We start from the raw sequence: 20603 nt of genomic DNA on the forward strand, positions 1-20603 counted from the left end.
ACCTTTACTAGGTAAAGTTGAATGTACCAAACTAGTAGAAATAACAAACATCTTTCTTCCATTTTAATGGACAACTCTACTGAATTCCTGAAGACTTAAAGAGCTCACAAATATATAAGAGGGAAAGACTATGCCTAAAGTCAGCCTTTGTCATTTATTCCCCAAAGTATGAACATACCAGTCTACACAGGGAATTATATGTCATTTGTTTAATTGAGGTTTAGCATTCTAAATGGCATTAACCATTTTCTGTTCTGAAGATTAATCAAAATATATTAAAGTATTATTTTAATGTAGTTAGAAAGTAGTCTCAATACAAATGAGTTTTGTATAATACAAAACAATACAAATGAGTTACTGGTACTTACTGGTTGGGAAGGCCTCAGGAAACTTACAATCATGGTGGAAGGTACCTCTTTGCAGAGCGGCAGGAGAGCGAATGAGAGCCCATCTAAGGGGAAAGCCCCTTATAAGACCATCAGATCTCATGAGAACTAACTATTGTAAGAACAGGATGCGGGAAATCGCCCCCCTAATCTTCACTTGGTCCCTCCCACCACACGTGGGGATTATGGGAACTACAATTCAAGATGAGATTTGGGTAGGACACAGCCAAACCATATCAGTTAGCAAAGAATTGCTATTTCACTGGGCACAGTGGTTCATGCCTGTAATTCCAGCACTTTGGGAGGCTGAGGAGGGAGGATCGCTTAGGTCTAGGAGTTCAAGATCAGGCTGGGCAACATAGGGAGACCCCCGTCTCTACAAAAATTTTGAACATAACCAGGCATGGTAGCGTGGCAACTGTAGTCCCAGCTACTCAGGAGGCTGAGGTGGAGAGCCCAGGAGACTGAGGCTGCAGTGAACAATAATTATGCCACTGTACTCCAGCCTGGGTGACAGAACGAGATTCCATCTCAATAATATAATAATTAATAACAATAATAATAATAATAATTTGCTATTTCAATGGTAAGTATTAAAATAATTTACTTTAGGGAAAAACATAGTTCCCAATACTGGTAGTGTCTAAACTTGAAAAGAATAACCTTATGGATGGATGTTTGACGATACTGATTATGATCTAAAATATATTGATGATGTAAGCATATATACATGCTTATTTTTGTTACATAAAGAGTAAACATTGGCCGGGCGCGGTGGCTCAAGCCTGTAATCCCAGCACTTTGGGAGGCCGAGACGGGCGGATCACGAGGTCAGGAGATCGAGACCATCCTGGCTAACACGGTGAAACCCCGTCTCTACTAAAAAATACAAAAAAATTAGCCGGGCGTGGTGGCAGGCGCCTGTAGTCCCAGCTACTTGGGAGGCTGAGGCAGGAGAATGGCGTGAACCCGGGAGGCGGAGCTTGCAGTGAGCCGGGATCGCGCCACTGCACTCCAGCCTGGGTGACAGAGCGAGACTCCGTCTCAAAAAAAATAAAAAAAATAAAAAATAAAATAAAGAGTAAACATTACCAGAGGAATCATATTTAAAATGCAAAACAATCACTAATCTAGATTTATACTGCATGACATTTTATTTCTATTTGCAAGTTTCAAAGTGCATATATACATTTTTGCATATATACATATACATGTATGTATACATGATCTGGCTTTTAGCAAACTAAAGAATTCCTTCCCCAGTTAATGTGTTTTAAGTAGGCAAAGAAATATTGAGTTATCCAGAGAAGGAACTTGAATGGCTGTGTGGCTGAATAATTTGGAATTTACTCTTAAATAAGAATGTTGTATTTCATATCTTTTGGATGCTAAATGTGTGCTTAAACATGGATGATTAGGCCACTGAAAGCTGTTTTGTTAGTTAAATGTCTATCTTTGTTAGTAATATATCAAATTTTACCCATCCAATTGATGGTGATTATGTATGAACATACATATATAATCTATGTAGATTATGACCTATAAAAATGCTGGGTCTTTAATAATATCATAAAAAGAGACTGGACAGTATAATTTATTTTCTAAGCATTCTAATTCAACAATAAAATTTGGTCTAATTGTTACCACTTTTGTTATATTAAAATGAGTTAGATAAACATAGCCAGCAGATTTACATTCCAAATGCAAAAAAAGTCACTATTCTAAGTTAATATCACATTACAGTTTGCTTCTACTAGCATGTTTCAAGGTAATGCATTCTTAAAATTTAAGTAAATATGTTCTTTTCGATACAATTCTCAGAATTAAAATTAAAATCTCAATATGTCAAACTTTTTTACAAATAGTAAATCAGATTCTAATCAATTATACCAAAAGTGATCATGTCTTGTTATAGAAACCTGGATGATTTTCCAGATTGTGAGATTTCAAAAACATTATAATTTAAAATTAGGTGATGCCGTTCACATTTGTAGCTGTTGTTAACATTGCACTCCTTCATTTAACAAATATCGCATGCCTAATACGAGCAAGAACTTTCCCACGTCCCGGAGAAGTAACACCAAACAAGCCAGATCTCTTCCTGTCCTGTTGCAGCTTATAGACTAATGGTTTGAGGCTCAAGAATCCATAAAGCATTATTTTCTATGGCTACACATCAAAAAGCTAATATTTAGGAAGAATAAAAAGATCAAAAATTAATGTTCCTACAAATCTCTTTTGAAACAGTTCTACTTCAAAGTATCAATTCTGATTGAGGCTTATTCCTTAAAGGTAGTAATAAAACTATAAGACACCAGCTCTAAGTTTAAAACTTTTAGTTCAGACAAACTAGTAGAGTTGGTAGAAAGTAGAACATTGGCTAATTAATTTTTGAATTGGATATTTCTGGCGATGTGCTTTACATATGTGTCATTACTGACTTAAATGTTAAAAAGCTAATACACATATTTGGAAAAGGAATCTATAAACTCATATGCACACTCATATGTCAGTGTGTGTGTGTAAGAGAGACAGAAAACAGAGAGAGATCGTTTTATTACTGTTAATATATTTGGCTTAAAACGTATAATCTGGCTTCTGAGAATAATTATTTCAAGTAAATAACATCACTATAATTTAAATTGTTGGTTTCTTTTTTTAAAAAAAAAAGTGGAAAAGCAAAGCTTCTGTAAAAGCTATTGATATAAAATGATTTTAAGTCAACCAAGTAATTTCTGTTTTTCTTGAGGAAGAGAAAGGAATGAAACAGGAAAAAAAAAAGGGCTATTATACAGTAGAAAAATCTTATCTGCACTCAAGATGCTCCTTAGAAATAGAAAATAAACTCTGATTCAGACTTGTTTTCACCCGTTTTTCTCTTTGCCTCCGGTTGCAAAACCAAACTCTTACTACTTCTTTCTCCAGATTCAGTTCTTCAGCCATCCGCATGATCTCCTGAGAAGAAGGTTTATTCTGTTCTCCAAAGTGTCGCTCCAGAGCATCTTTAGCAGCAATGCTGGGGTGGGGTGGACATAAGGGGTGAAATTATGTTGTGTTTAGTGAAGTTTGTGGCAGATCAAAATTAAGGTAGGTTGAATTTTCTAAATAGTAACATGAAAAGGAAACTAAAAACTCTGAACATATTTGCAAGACACTTTCCAAGGAAAAATGTATAGTTTGTTAAATGTGTAGATGTTTGGTCTTATGCAAGGTAGAGTTGCACCAGAGTCACAGAAAGAATTAAGGGACCCAGGCTTTCTATGTGTATCCCACTTTGTGCCACCAGAGGGCACTGAGTTCATGAAAAGAAAATGAACATTTTCCTAGACATTTCTAAATAGCTCCCCCAAATCATTTAGGGCTGTTTTCAATAAAGAAAATCCCTAGTGAACAACTGACCAACCAAAACAAAACCTGTCTTTTAGTATTTTCTAAGCATGTCTCACAAAACCTACAAAAAGATCAATGAACAATCTTTCTGGGTTGAAATGCAAGAGGTCATGTTGAACTTTTAAGAGACCAAAACACTGATTACTAGTGTCGTATTTTTAAATACTACAGACACCGTGGATACTACATTGCCAGAGCAATAAGTTATATCTAAAAGGGCAGAAGATATGGCCACTCTCTTAGAAATGATTGTTTTCTTTCTGTTTGTATTCATAATTTCTGGAGCAAAAGTGTTCTTGAATCAAACAATACATAATTTTCCATCAAATGTTAAAAATTATTAGCTCTCCATTTCTCACAGTTATTACATTATTTTTTATAACCCATCCTGTTTCTTCATTAGACTGTATTTACTTTACTTTACTTTTATTTTATTTTATTTTATTTTATTTTATTTTATTTTATTTTATTTTATTTTATGTTTGAGACAGAGTCTCGCTCTGTTGCCCAGGCTGGAGTGCAGTGGTGCAATCTTGGATCACTGCAACCTCCGCCTCCCGGGTTCAAGCCATTCTCCTGCCTTAGCCTCCTGAGTAGCTGGGATTATAGGCACCCGCCACCATGACTGGCTAAATTTTATATTTTTAGTAGAGACAGAATTTCACCATGTTGGCCAAACTGGTCTTGGACTCCTGACCTCAGGCCCGCCTTGGCCTCCCAATTCACCTTACATTTTTATGTTATGTTACACCTGCATTACACTCAAATGCTCATTCCATTTATAAAATACCAGTCTTGTCCTCAGTAACTTTTAATATAAAGAATACCTTATAGTTGTTCTTCGTTTTCTTTTCCTTTCATTTGCTCCCACTTTTTCATTGTACAAAGCTATAATGTGGAAAAGAGAGATAATTACAAATACAAAGTAGACTTTTTATAAAAAACTATCTGATTTGGATTTCAATTTGTTTTCATAAAACAATGCAAAATAAAAATGCCAGACATTTTTGTCTTAAATTTTTGCAGTCTGAGTCATTTTCTATTACAGACCTTAATGAAAACTATCAACGCAGAAATAAATGTTAACCTCACAAAGGCACTTTCTACAAATAATATCCTCACTTTACTTTTGTTGGAATGCTTGCTGTAACTACTCTCAAACCTCACTGTTTATCCAGCTCTGACATTTGTATGAGTAGATAATTGTATCTCATTAAGTTGCATATCTAGCAATTGCTTATATTATTTACTTGGAAGACTGGTGTGTGCAAATGTTTTGTGTATACTAATATTAGGATACAAATGTGATTCATATATAATTTCTGTAGTATAAAAGAGAGGAAAAAAATGGATGTGTAAAAAAATAAGCATTTTACCCCTTCATACTAATGCCAACTTACCTTGTAAGCTTTCCTTATATAGGTTATTCTCTCCTCAATAAATTTATTTTCATACTTACATTGCCCTTCCTTTTTTGTTGTTGTTTTTAGTGTGATATAACAAAATGTTTATTTTTCATCTCAAAGAGAAAAGGAGGAAAAAAAAAATCCCTCAAACTTCCTGCTTTAGCATTAATCCTACTGATTGAAGCCATTATTTTTAGGTTAAAACATAGCACTGCCTTCAGAGACACAGTTTAGTACCTCCTACTTGCTCAGCTTCCTCCAGCCATTTGGATAATATTGCTTTCAGTTTGCATGCATTTTTAAAGCTGAGCTGCAGATTTTCAAATCGGCAGATTGTTGTTTGACTGAATTCAGAGCCATGCACAGCTGCCAGGGCCTCCCCAACATTTGTTTGGGTGTATCCTGTGAAGGGACAATAAAGACCATCAGCTCCAACTTTCCAAAAAATGTTAATTTTGGTTCATTGTCACACAAATCTTTGTATCTTTGTCAACTATTACACACTATGTTTTAACTATATAGTCTTGGCAAATCAGAATTATTTAGTAAGATTCATTATACTTTGAAGTACTTGTCCAATACTTCAAAACATATTTCTTCTAGTTAATAAATTACTTTTATCTACTCACTGAAATAATTCAGATAGAAACATCTGCCATTCATAATATTTAGCCAGTGTTTAGGTGTATCCTAAACACTTTATAAGGCACTTGAAAATTACAGCTCTTTTTATCATTATTGTTAAATATCAAATAATATATGCTCAAAAATCTTTAATATATTAACTATAATGCATAAAATACATGGTTATATATCATAAAATTTTTTATTTCAACTCTAAAAGATTCAATGATATTGTTGAAGAGTACTAAATAAAACTAAGAATTATTCTGCTTTCCCTAAAACCGTGTTTATTAAGAGGTTATGATTACGCATTTCACATATACCTCTGAGCCCGTTTTATAGTTTTTGGTATTGCCTCTATCTTCAGACTAATGATCCTTATTGTTTGTCCGAAACATTTTTAGAGTACAGCTGAAATAATCAACATATAATTTGAAACATTCACGGTAATATAAATAGAAAACTGAAAATGAATTTCACAAAGATTCCTACTACTGTGTTTATTACATGTAATAGCTACATATTATTTCAGGACCTAAGGCTATATACCTATATGTATAAAATGGTTGCATATGATGCCCATCAATAAATATTCTTATTAAATTACCTATGGTTCATTCTGCAAGTGCAGAGTTTTGAACTGTTATTTCAATCCATTAAAAAATATACACAACTTTATGCAATTTAACCAAAGTTAATTGTTATAGTTATTTTATCTTAAAAACACTTCAATAGAAAATGAGCAAAGACTGAACAGATAGTTCACAGAAAAAGAAACTTAAATGATTGTCAAGCACATTAAATAATACACTTTCCAATCATAATAAAATAAATTTTAAATGAAATAGCAGTGAAATGTCACTTTGACCTGTCTGATGTGCAAAGATCTAAAAGATTAACAGTATATTTTTTCCTTCAACCACCATTTATTTATTTTGTGTTCTAGTTACACTCTAGATGCTGGAGATACCATTAAGCAGAAAATAAAAAGAAATAGATTTTAAAAACTCATGCCGTTTTGGAGTCTATATAGCCTGAGGATGTTGAAAAAGATTCTCATGGTGACAGTAAAATTTGGTACAGCTTCTCTAGAGACCAGTTTGACAACATCTATCAAAATTACCAGTACACATACTTTTGATCAAGCAATTGTGCTTCTAACATTTTTCCTGCACATTTATTTATATGGGTGCAAAATAACATTGATAGGGTTAATCATCGTGGCCTTGTTTCTAACAGTCAAAGATCAGAAGCCACCTGAATTTCATCAGGAGAGGACTGGTCAAATAAATTGCAGTATATTCATAAAGTGAAACTTGACAGCTCCACAAAGGAAAAAGAGCTCTAGAAAAATTACTACTGAAAACTTCAAATAATACTTATGTTGGGCACAATACATATATTTGCATATATATTTGCTTATCTATCCATGAGCTATCATTGGAAAGATACACAAAGAACTAACAACAATGATAAACAGAAAAAACAAGCAGAAGGATACATATCACTTTATACTCTTTTGTACTTTTGAATCATATAAAAGCATGGCTTCACACATTTCACTACATATTAATATATCAATATGTACGGTTCAAATAAAATATAGATAAAAATGGGCACTTCAAAACTAAAGTTGAGGTGGGTAAGTTTTGAAAGAGTATTATTAATTTAAAAATGATGTATTTAGGCTCTTAAGAAATTATCAATAAACAAAGGTTTTTGGAGGATTTCCATAACAATTAACTACGTCCACAGTAGAGATGAAGAATGACAATCATCTTATACATTTGAATAACATATAAGAGATTTAACAGCAATAAAGATTTGCAAACCAAGCTCTTTTTCCTGTTGCCTTTAACAAGCACATACCTAACTTAATTCTTCTCACTTTAAATTCGTTGGCAAACTTTTCGAGTTCTCTGATTTCTGGAGAATCCATGTCTATTGGCTCCTCCACCAATTTACTTTTCCGCCTGAGTTCCTGCTTGAAATCAGCAGCTGTGGGGTCCTCTGCCAGGAGAGGCTGGTGTATAGGAGGAAATCCATGACTCAAAGTGTGGTCAGGAAATTTATAAAGACAAGGGGTTAAACTACCTGTGAGTAAACAAAGAAATAAAATGAAAAAGACCAATTGTAATTCTTCCTTATTTCTATATAAGAAAAGATTTTGCCTGATTTAGCCCATTATTCTGCTCTAGCCTGTCTCAGTACTTAAAAAGGTTACCTTACATTCAGTCTTCTGAAGAAGGAGTCAAAGTAGCTTAGTAGAATTGAGATTATTTATCTTCTACCTTCTCCGGAGCAGCAACACCAAAGATAGGGTTAAAGGAAAGAAGCAGGGGACTGCGAATAACTAAAATAGAAACGAACAACTTCTCAGAAGTGTACATTTTCTATCATCTTTTTCTCTTAAATGACACCTATTCCTGGGAATCTGAGGTTGAACTCTAACCAGAATCTATGCATTGAACTCTGTTTTCTTAATTCATTGAGCAAATAATGGGTGATGTTTGTTGTAATCATGGCATTAAATGCTTCAGCTAAGTGCTATGCTGAGAAGTTTTCTTGTGATTGGGAAATTGATTTCACAATATAAAAATGCCCCCCTATTTAATCAGTAAAAACTTGATTTTATTAGGAAAAATCACATCTTTTTAATTAAATGAAGGCAGGCAGAAAAAGAATAAGAATATAAAATATATTAATATGGCTAAACAGGCTTGAGTAATGATTAAACATTAACAAAAGGTAACCTCGAAAGTTCTATTAAAAAGTCACTAACAAGATTTCTTGAAAAATACACAATATAATAGAATAATTTCTTGATTATTATTTAAGAAAAAGCAAAAATAAGTAGCAAGAAAGTCTGCAACTTTATATATGATAAGTAATTACCCATAAATGCTAAAGCATTGACTCTATTGAGTGGATACGTTAAATCACAAAAAATGTAGAAAGGTCTGAAATTCTTATACAATTGCTTCCAGACTTCCTTCTTCACTGGAAGAGTCTATCTCAGTTGGGAAGTATAGGTGAGAGAGTCGCATATAAGCCAAATTCCAACACATTTTGTTTCTTGTTTTCTTTATCAATGCATTACAATGTTTATCGACAAAGATTTTACTTCAATTTATATTAAATGACACGTCTAGTGTGCCTTCTGTATCCATGGGTTCTGCATTCATGGATTGATGCAACAGTGGATTAAATACATTTAAAAAATAAAGTAAAAAATAACAACACAAGAATAAAAATGATACAAATAACCCAGTACAGTATAACAATTATTTACATAGCATTTGCATTGATTTAGATATTATAAATAATCTAGAGATGATTTAAAGTAGAGAATGTGCCTAGGTTATTTGCAAATACTACACCATTTTATACCAGGGACTTGAGCATCCGAAGATTTCAGTATCCTTGGGGGTCCTGGAACCAATGTGCCACATATATAGAAGGATGATTGTGTAAGCAAGACATTTTTATACAAAAATATTGAGTAATTAATCGTTTTCTTATAAGTATAAATATTTTAAAATGAATTACGATGGAATACCTGCAATAATGATTCTTAGAAACTTAGTGAAAAAATGCATCAAGAGTTCATGCCACCTATAATTACTCTACACATACATTCTCAAGTCAAAGACATGAGTAATAGTATGTTTTCCAGAATACATAAATCTTACATTAATATATCAATATGTAATGAGCAAAGAATACCGCAACTCAGCAAATCGTTGGTTTATATTATTTATATAAAAATATGTAATTATAAAGTGCACCCCATCTAAAAGGGCATATTATTTTTCTAAAACAAAGTAAACATATAAATGAGAGGTTAAACAAATCGGCATAAAATAAATTTGTCTGCTTTAAAGCTGGGAAAAAGATGTGAAAGAAACTATTTTTGTCTTTAAAAAATTCCTGCTACTTTTACAAACCAAAATTATCCAGGTTTACTTTTGTAAAAGTCAGTTAACTATCCAGTGTATGCTTTATTGTGTGGCGTCTTGATCAGACCAGAGAACATTCTTAAAAACAATTTTACCAACTTTTCTTTTATTATATAGCTTTTCTTCAAAATGTTTATTGCTGTGGGGTTCATTTTTAGCTTTTTATTAATTTTAGTTTTCTGCTAAATTAAAAGAAGGACTAATAGATGTAAAAAGAAAACTGATGACATTTATGTTAGCATCTATTTAATCTGATATTTATCTGAAGAGTTGTTTTGTGCTTATATTTTCAGAATTGATTCGCACATATATTTATAAAACCTTCACTTCTTTTATTATTAAGGTCCATCAGGTATCACTTAATACATTTAATGATAAAATACCCTGAGAAAGAGTACAAAGAAAAGCCAGGCTACTGTTAGATTTTGTGCATTTAACGTATTTTAAGACACTTTAGATGACTCATTTAACCTATGTCAAATTATGTTTATTTTATATAAACAATTTGTGTGTTTTTTACATATGCATACTGTAAGGTCTGAATTTGTTATCAAATTTTATTATTTTTTCAATTTCTCTTGCTGATCATAATCATGTACTGCTACAAATCTTCTATGCAACACTTTGTGTTGTGTTAATTTCACATTTGTCATCATCTTTGTCTTTATACAAAAAAAAATGAGTCAGGAAAGATATATATTTTTCCCCATAATTTACAATGTAGAAAATTTAAGTAGAAAGAAATTAAACAACGTGCCTTCAGTGCCCAACGAATTAACTTTGCAGTTTAAACCAGAACTAAAGTCTAATAAGCATTGCAGCAAGCCACATCAAAATAATTGCCGGGTTCATTTTCCAGGCAGTTTATACTCAGTAAATTAAATAACTTCCCTTTAAAAGGTTTTCTCTGCATTTAAACACCTTTGGCTATTTTAAACAAATGCTTTTAGACAAAAAATATTACAATAAAATGTATATAAAGTGTGTCATCCCTATTTCCATAAAATTATGTATTTATTTATTTATTTATTTATTTATTTATTTATTTTTGCTTATTTATTCTTTATTTTTAGAGACGGGGTCTCACTCTGTCTCCTAGATTGGAGTGCAGTGGTAAAATCATAGCTCACTGCAGTCTCCAATTCCTGCCCCAAGCTGTCCTCCCACCTCAGCATCCTAAGTAGTATCTACAGTCATGCGCCACCATATTCATCTAATTTTTTAAATTTTTTGCACAGATGGGATCTCACTGTGTTGCCCAGGCTGGTCTCAAACTCCTGGCTTCAGGCAATGCTCCCGCCAAAGCTTCCTAAAGTGCTAGGATTATAGGTATAAGCCACAGAACCCAGCCACAAAAATTGAAAGGTAGTTTATACATTGTAAGTACTCTGGTGAAGTGGACACATAGAAGACAAATATGAATGGAATCCATGAAAAGTACACAGAAAATACCATTCTCCAAGGTTTGGCATCCAGAACAAGCAGCAAAATGTGTTGTGTGATACATTTTTTCCTTTTTTCCTTTTGCTTTTGGTTTCTTTTTTTTTTTTTTTTTTTTTTTTGAGACAGCATCTCGCTCTTGTTCCCTGGGCTGGAGTGCAGTGGTGCCATCTCGGCTCACTGCAACCTCTGCGTCCTGGCTTCAAGCAATTCTCCTGCCTCAGCCTCCTGAGTAGCTTGGACTACAGGCGCTTGCCACCACGCCTGGTTAATTTTTGTATTTATTTATTTTTTTATGTATAATTTTATTTATAATTTTTTGTTTAGAGACAGGGTTTCACCATTTTGGCCAGGCTGGTCTCAAACCCCTAACCTCAGATGATCCGCCTGCTTCGGCCTCCCAAAGTGCTGGGATTACAGTTATGAGCCACTGCACCTGGCCCACTTTTATTTTTCATTATATGAAAATATCTACAATCATCTGCAAGGTCACAGATTTCCTGGAACTAACTTCACACAGAATTTCATCACAACCATTTAAAAGAACAGCCAAACCAACTTGTTTCTAGCATCTGAGCCTGCATTTGGGGGAATATGGAGAGTGATTGGGATGATACATATAGCAATATATGTTTCAAATCTTTTTAAAACCCAGATTACTGAAAAAAGTATAAATAAGATGAAAGATGTGGTGAGTCATGTGCAACAGAGGTCTCATCAACATTTTCTGAAACATGGATAAAGAAAAATTATCTTGAGGCCTGGACAGCACACACACACATAGCTTGGAAGTGTTTGCACACCGTAGTTCCAAATACATTTTCACACTGAAGATTAATTCACCAGAGCCTTTCTAAATTGCTGTGTATGTATTTCTGTGTGACAGAGGAGGGAGAAGAACAGAGGTAAATCTTTTAAAGCAGGCAATGGGGGTCAGAGATAGGACTCGCCTTACTAGGCACTGACTCAATGTACCATAGCATGGGACAAATTGATCTTTGCAGCATGTGGTTAGCTTACAACATCATCTCAGGTTACTGGCTTGATGCCTTAAAAAAACAAACAGGGGAAGCAGAGGGACACAGTAACATACGCCACCCTGCTGTGCTTGTAACACGCACAGGAACATGTATCTGAATATTTGCATATATTCCCCTGCATTCCTTAGGCATAAAAATTCAAGGGAAATTATAAACTTCTACTGTGATCTTTTCACTAGTGTGCATTGGTAAATCCTATCCATGTACAACAGGGGCCCATTGGCTGTTCGGTTTAATTTGAAACTCCTATTTCTTTACATACAGCCTGTGACTGCTTTCCTGCTACAATGACAGAGTTGAATAGTTGCAACAAAGACTAGAAAGGTTGAGATATTTACTGTCTGGTTTTTTTACAGAAAAAGGTTGCCAACCCCTAGTCTGGAAGTGAAAATACATCATGTTACTGCTACCAAAAGACCTTTCATGATGCAGAAGCGAAAGATCTTCAGAATTACTTGTTTCCTTAGAGTAATTACAACCAGAACAATTTAGGGCCAAATAAAGCAAAGAACTAAGGAAAAGAAGTAAATTAAGAGAAAAAAAAATTCAAATTTCAAAAAAATGAAAAGATGGGTTCCCAAATAGACTATTCCCGCCTGTCAATTATCAGGGTGATTTCCATTTTCTTTTGCGTTAGCCCATGCAGCGAGAATATTTTCAGCCATAACAATCTTTTCTTTTAATATCCATTTCTCATCAATAAGAATTGGATGCTCATCACCTGGTTTAAGTCCCAAACTCTTGGGACTTAAACCTTGTTTACGAGTTTGGGACTTAAACGAGGTTTTCCTTTTGTTTTGTTTTCCCCTTGAAATTAATTTTTAAAGCAAGGACTTTCACACCACTTCTTGGTTTGATCACTACATCATGTAAAGAGGGTGGGTTTAACATTCATTACGGTGAGGTTGATTTGCTGTTTCCACAGGACAGCGGAAAGGGTGAACCCTCATTGAGCTTGTTTCCTGAATTGTACTGTGCTTCAGATCCTGGAGAACAGAAACAATCTCTCAGAAACCCAAAAGTCAGGGTTTTGAGAACTTCTTTTTGGTATTTTGTTTTTTTGTGTTTATCTAGGAGAAACTTTGAACAGCATTTGTAATTCTCGATTTTTTATTATTTGTACTGTAAGGTGTTGAATTTCAATTCTCTAAGTTCTCAGGAGTGAAAGGACAGAAGGAATGTAGCTGCAAGAGTATCTGAAGAGAAGGTCAAAAGAGAACTCATTTTGAGCCGACACAAATTTGCTACTACTCAATCCCAATAGAGTTGTAGTACCCACCACAACTTAGATACGAAGAGACTGAAACTCAGAGGCGCTAAGTCATTTGAACAACGTTAGTAATTAGTTAATGGTATGGATAACTCATCACTCTCAATTAGTCATTCTCTTTATTTTGCCTGCATCTGGACTATTAGGTACGGTAAATTCATCTGATCATTAAAATTCTACCTACCAACCTGACAAAATATTAGTTATAGCTCTTCTTTTCCTGTGAGTTATTAATTTAATGAAATGCTCAAACTAAATGTAAGCATCAGAGTATGGGTAATGACATAACCATATGAAAATAATTTCATATCTTTTAGAAATATAGTTCTTTCTGTAGCTTCACTTTTATATAGAGTATGTGACACCATGCCATTGTTGTTATTAAGACACTTCTGTGGATTGTGTGGAAGTGGCTGATTTGATTAATGCCTTAAGACTTCTCAGAAAATTCAAATGACATAATCAGGTTTCTATTGTGTACTTTATATATTTCTCTCTTATTTACCTTTTTTCTCTTATTTCTGAATTGCTGTATTTTGTAACTCAATTTATGCAGGTTTACTGTGGATAAAGGCAGGAGAGTTCAGATTCTCTAAGATCTAATCTCTCATGAAGCAAATGCTAATACTGAATTATGTCCCAATATAGACATTCTGACATTTAAAGTAGATCACATTTTAACAAAATTTTTGAGAGAGATTTAACAGTCCCTCTCAAAAATATTCAAATATCTTTTTGCTTGTGATGGTGAGTTTTTCTTTCAGTCGCAGAATATATTTAATTTTAGACCACAGCGATAGCTCCAGACCTTGGTGTAAGTCTCGTGCTCTTGATGTCACTAAGCCAGGGTTTTGAATCATTTTGAAAGGCTCTTCCGGGGGCCTTTTCATTTTAATTGTAATGAGGAAGCGGTTCACGGAAGAGGGTTTGCTGAGTTCCTGCTGGAGGAAACTTGTATCAGAAAGACATGAGCTGCCAACACTCTCCATGTAAACATTGGCATATTGGCTCCAGTCCTAGAAGCAGGAAGGGTGTTAGAATTCTGAGGCCAGCTGCAAACTCCCGAGGCCCGCGGTGGCCCTCTCTGATTTGGTGGGGTGGGAGGTGGTAGCAAAACTATCTGACGGTATTTGGGCAAGAGATTATTGGCTGCTGGTCTGTGACTGGTTTTAATCTCGGTGCCAACCTCAATCAACTGGCAGGGACTGCCTCTGTGCTGGGTTAAGAGAGAAACTGACGATATACCTTGGTTCCTGGGAGTTCCTGTAAATGAACTGTAAGGTCTTTCCTCCAGGAAATAGCAGCATGTGTTTGTCATTTCCTGTCTGCTAATCAAAATGTTGTAAAGGCCACAGAAAGCATTCCACCCGCACCTCTAGTAGCTAAACACATTTGTTTTACTATTTTATAATGAAAGTGGTTCATCATTGAGGAGGGCTATTCTCATTAACTATGAATACTATTTAAGCATGTTGATCATAAATAATCCATTTCCAGAGAGGAAGAAAAAATATGGCTTTATTTCTTAATTATTAAAAAAAGATATCAGAATTTACAGGTCATCGTTAAGAACCCCAGTCTTCATTTAACCATAAATGTGAGGATACTGGTTTATTAAGAATGTTGCTTGATAGAATGTAAGTGAAACTAATATTTTCCCGGATTATTATTTTAAAGTTTTAATGTTTTATTTAGTCTTAAGTAGACAAATTTTGAGACATCAAAGGTTAAACAATTCAATTCAAATTAAACTATTTGCTCCATTTTACTTGAAAAATTATAGGAATAAATCAATATTTTCTTTTTTTCTTTTCTTTTTTACTGCTTATCTGGATGATAACAAAACACAAGTCAGTTAGAAAAGATTTCCCTAATAGATGATTCCTTTATCCAAAGTTTCTGCCTCATTATCACACACATACACACACACACACACATTTTCTCACACAGCTTTAGTTTGTCATCAATAAGAGTTCTTTTCAAAGAATTTCTTTAAAAATAAACCAACAAATGAAAATCCTGTGCATAATAAAACTGCACTGTTTAAAAATGATTAAAATCTTATGTGGCCATGCCATGAAATTAAGCAAGAATTTTTGATGAATAGATCTCATAAGCCAGATCTTCCTATTCCTCAAAAACTGGAAGGATCAATAAACAGGTAGCTACACTTGATACAGTCACACTTTACTTATTTACAGGAGAAAAGTATGTAACTTCAATGATTTCAATCTAAGACTCATTCAGAAGCAATTCAGAAAGGGCTGCTAAAGCCTGAAACAGCTATCACTAAAGCCCCTGCCAATCACTCTGAGCTTCAATCAATGTCTTATTTATCTTTATGGACCAAATGTCCAGAAGGAATATAATGATGAGGGGAGGTGTTCTGTACACCTGTGCTGTCTGATATGGGAGTCACTAGCCACATGTGGTTATCGAGCACTTGAAATATAACAAGTGCAACTGAGAAACTGAATTTGAAATCTTATTTTATTTTACTTAGTTTACATTGAAGTTTAAATAGCCACATGAGGCTAGTAGCTACTATATTTTTAGTGAAGTTAAGCCTGCCAATAGCATCAGGTTACAATTAACAGTTTGATAATAGTGAATTTGAATAAAAACCATACAAAGCAAACTCAAGAAGCACAGCAGTTCAGGGACATGTGAGTAGGGAAATTAGGTATAACCCCTATGGTCTCTGCGGGTGTCACAGGAAACAAGAAGTGGTGATTTTTAATGGTAATTTTCAAAGTTAAGAAATCGAATTTCATGTCACACTCTGATCACAATTATTTCAGGCCCAGAAAATCCATCTAATTGTCCCCAAATACAATAACATGTAAAAGACAACTTTTCTTACCTGCCATCACTCCATAGGTTGATGGTTGGTTTCCATAATGACAGGAAGGAACAGAATAATGAAGTCCCGTTGCTGTGTTTCCCAACGTTGTCACCAAGAAATGCGTGCACAAACATTTAGGAGTTTGGATCAAAGACAAAATAGATGGGACTGGTAAGAAAATGTATAAGGATTCAAGACACATTCATTTTATTTCAAAAATACACATTTATGTGGTTCTTAAAGTTATATACCAATATTTATTCTCATTTTGGGTAAGTTCTCTGATGAATAGGTTAAAACTAGGGGGGATCAAAGTTTGTCTCATGTAATGAGATAATAAATCATCAAAATGAACTTCATTAATTATCCTGTGCTCTGTGCTGTGGCGACGAGTGCCTCATGAAGGGGTGACTGACCAATTTGGAATTTGGCTTTTTGGGACTTGTAGAATTCTTGTAGGTTCTGTTCAATGAAAACATTGCAACTCACCGACTAGAAGAATAGTCCTTTAAAATTCTTGTGTTGCATGATATTATAAAGCAGTCTGTATGAATGAATACAGAAACTATCTCTTGAACAGTGTATTTTTGCTTATTTGTCTGATGAATTTGTTTCATCCAGGTGGAAATGGCAGAGCAACTAACCTTTTATTAGATACAATCATAAAAATCTCACCAATTCAGAGTGCTATTAAAAACTCGTAACAATATATGATCTATTTATTTTGATGTTGAAACCATGAGGTTGTAAGTTGTCTGCATACACACAATTGATACAACCATTCTAATGACAAAGCTGGTCAAAAAATAAGTTCATTCATTGGGTGACTTAACATCCATAAGGCCATAAAGCCGTATATAAACGTAACTATTCATAAATGGTTGTATGCTTCAGGAAATCAATGTGTATTTTGAAAGTAAATTGGAATTATTAGACTTTTATTAAGTTTTAAACACAAATCATCCAGTTGAAAGGGAGTGCAAAATATTGATAATAAAACCACTGGTCAATATTTCCTTATATATTTTATTTTCTCATTTTTTTCCTTCGTATTCTGAATATATTGGTTAGATTTCATATATATAGCTATCTTCTTTAATAAATGAGATGTTATAAAGTACTGTTAGAATCCTTTGAGAATAACGATATACAATCTAGTGATTAAAGACATGACTTCTCTTCATAAAGTAAAATATATTACTTTAAAATAGAGAAAAATGTTTAATTTTTAAAACTCTGTATGCATTTTTAAACTAATAAGTCAAAAGAACTAAAGTCATTTTGCAATATAATGATTACATATAAAAGTCTTACTGTGCATTCCAAAATTAAACAAATTATCATTAAGCACATTTAATACTCAAGTGTTCCCATTTAAGTCAGTGTTTCTATAATAGTTCCTTAGATAATTAGATGTATATGATTAAAATTTCATTAAAATATTATAAATCGATGCTATTATCATTTAAAACATTTGTAGGTGACTTTTATTAATTATAATTCTTTTTTAATTTTAAGGCTTAAATAATGTTTGCCTTTCAGATTTTAGGAAGTTAACTACAGGATAGGCGAATTTACTAAATAAATTGTTACTTATTTTTAAGTAAATAAATGGCATTTTGAGCATAAAATTAGATTTTACTAGATTACCTCAATTCTGAATTTTATTTTCATGCTGGCCAAATTATCTTCAAACACAGAAATAATGTATTAGTCTCATTATCCTCAATCTACAGGATGACCTACTATTTAAAATATATGATTAGCTATGTTGTAATTGCTTAGATTTATTCATAGCATATATTTTTGATAAAAACTATTTATTATGTTTTCCAAAAATTATACTGGAGAATACTTCCTATATTACCCTTTACATGAAATTATAGAAATCCTTGGTGGATTTCCATAATTTAATTTAAAAGGTAATATTAAAAAATCTCTACATTAAATGATTTTACCAAAGTCTAAATATCTGACCTCTAGAGTCTTTAAAATCCAGAAGATTGGTGCCAAACTTACACATATATTTGGAAAGTGCTTAATAATAACAAAAGATAGAGCTTAAATCCTTCAAATCAGAATATAAATGTATCAACTCTAATTTTGATTTCTAAATGTATATAATTTCATTCCTAAATATGAGGCAGTTTGCATTTAAAACAAATGGAATGTAAATATTATATTGCTCTTCAATGGAAGAAATTTACTCAATTCAAGTCTTTGTCCATTTGTAAATCAACTTTAATACACTTTTTTACTGCATAAAGAATGAACACATTGGCAAAACATACGTATTTGGCTGATTGTGTTGAGCCTTTGAATTCTTAAGTTTAATTTTTGTTTTAAAAAGTTGTGTGAGATAAATGTTAAAACATGGTTATAACTGAAGTAAGTCTCTTCGGAATGCAATCTTGAGAAAATTTACCTTAGTTAATGGGCTTTAAATGTCATGTCATTTGTGGCTATAATTTCTGTATCTTATGCTAAAAATATGTTAAATAAAACTCAATTATTTTATTCTATGAAATCCATTGTTGTTGATACTTGGATTTTTCTGTCGTGTTTAATATAAGGTTTATAGCTGTTTTTAGATAGTAGTAAATGTAATTTAACAACCAAATAATCTTTAAGATAAAGAAGTAGCACCTTTTAAACATTACGTTATTTTATAATATTCATCTCATTTGCTCCTTATTCTATAAATATTTCCATTAAATGGCTTTTAGATTTAAAATGTCCAAGTTCACTCTTTCCTTATGTAGAAAACAGATTTTCTTCCTTATAACAAAGCCAACAACGATTTAAATGACTATGCTTACTAATATTTCTTTAAAAAATCTTTGGCATGTTGACTTTTTGGATATGCTTAATACTTACTTCACTTAAGACAAATTAAATTGGAGGGGTAAAATGAAAGAAGCAAAGAGATTTTTAACTACCCAGATTCACAGCATTCATTCTGAAATCTTTAGGCCCCACCAGCTGTAAACTGTCCTACGGCTCAGTACCTGTAGACATCACATTGGTGGCATGGTTGGAGACTGGTAGACACTCCGCAGCACTGTGATGCATTATCAGAGGCAGAGTTGCAGAGGCGTCAGAATTCAGGGGTATAAAGGTATCAGCCGAAGTAAAAGCTTGGCAACTCATTCCCACAAGAGAGTAGAAAAATAAGGAGAACCGCTGCTCCCCAAATCAGAGTTTTATTATATTACTGTCTCAAAGGGCCGATTCAATTCTCACTACCTGCATATATACATCAGGAAGGCTCTGAGGCACCAGGAGGGTGCGCGCTAGTATTTATATTGCAAGGAAATCCCTTTATACATGTTAATAGTCTTTTCCCAGGAGTATTGCTTTATCAATCTGAACCGTCTTCCTTTTTTACCCAAACATAATCCATGGCAGAAAAGGAAGCTGATTCTGGGGTATAGATGGAGGGGAAGGGAGAAATCTGAAACCTTATTCGACAACTTCAGTAGTTCAGACCTTTTAGAGAGGAATCAACAACTTTGAAAACGTGTCCCTCAAAAAAAAAATGCCACTGTAAACTGAAAAATAGTAGGTGTCTTTTTGCTACTAACACGATTGCGAATGTATAAATATGAGATGTTTTTAAACAACTTCTCATTAAATCTGTGATATAACATGAAACAAAGTGCACACTATTATACATAACTGTAAGAAACTGAATATTTAAGATTATATTGAGAGAAGCGTATAAGACTAAATATGAGAAAATATGTTGTCAATTACTGATTCATACTCAACAATGCACAGCTTTTACAATGAGATCACTTGGACTCGGGAAGGGGAACATCACACACCAGGGCCTATTATGGGGAGGGGGGAGGGGGGAGGGATTGCATTGGGAGTTATACCTGATGTAAATGACGAGTTGATGGGTGCTGACGAGTTGATGGGTGCAGCACACCAACATGGCACAAATATACATATGTAACAAACCTACACGTTGTGCACATGTACCCTAGAACTTAAAGTATAAAAACAAACAAACAAACAAACAAACAAAACGATGACAACCAATATAAGTTTTACTGTATTAGAAGTGGAAAATGGAAAAAAAATGGATAAAATGTAGTGATAGGTTGGTGCAAAAGTGATTGCATTAATGGCAAGAACCGCAATCACTATTACACCAAAGTTAAATACAAATAAGATATGGGTAATTGTATCTTTACCTCGATTTCAATTTACTCATCAAGAACCCAATATTTAGTAA

At 33.5% G+C, this 20603-nt stretch overlaps 1 protein-coding gene across 2 annotated transcripts; it reads right to left on the minus strand.

The window, feature by feature from the left end:
- Nucleotides 1-1517: 1517 nt before the first annotated feature.
- Nucleotides 1518-19634, minus strand: POU1F1 (POU class 1 homeobox 1). 2 transcript variants are annotated; one of them, XM_007986168.3, is made up of 6 exons: nt 19369-19634; nt 16379-16450; nt 7676-7900; nt 5420-5584; nt 4604-4664; nt 1518-3402 (listed from the first exon to the last, which is right to left on the minus strand). In XM_007986168.3, the coding sequence occupies exons 1-6, from the start codon at nt 19508-19510 to the stop codon at nt 3192-3194; spliced, it is 876 nt and encodes a 291-aa protein (XP_007984359.1). In that variant the 5' UTR covers nt 19511-19634; the 3' UTR covers nt 1518-3191. The 2 variants fall into 2 exon arrangements, with proteins under 2 accessions (XP_007984359.1, XP_072865758.1); XM_073009657.1 differs by having other exon boundaries at nt 19300-19381.
- Between the last annotated feature and the right edge of the window lie 969 nt (nt 19635-20603).

The sequence above is a fragment of the Chlorocebus sabaeus genome, chromosome 22 (assembly GCF_047675955.1).
Source record: "Chlorocebus sabaeus isolate Y175 chromosome 22, mChlSab1.0.hap1, whole genome shotgun sequence".
In the NCBI taxonomy this organism is placed as follows: domain Eukaryota; kingdom Metazoa; phylum Chordata; class Mammalia; order Primates; family Cercopithecidae; genus Chlorocebus; species Chlorocebus sabaeus.

Coding starts and splice junctions, on each gene's coding strand:
- POU1F1 (XM_007986168.3), bottom strand. CDS start 19,510: ATGAGTTGCCAAGCTTTTACTTCGGCTGATACCTTTATACCCCTGAAT. Junction 7,901..16,378: donor AACCTATGGAGTGATGGCAG/GTAAGAAAAGTT, acceptor GTTTACTCACAG/GTAGTTTAACCCCTTGTCTT. Junction 3,403..4,603: donor AAACGAAGAACAACTATAAG/GTATTCTTTATA, acceptor ACCCCACCCCAG/CATTGCTGCTAAAGATGCTC.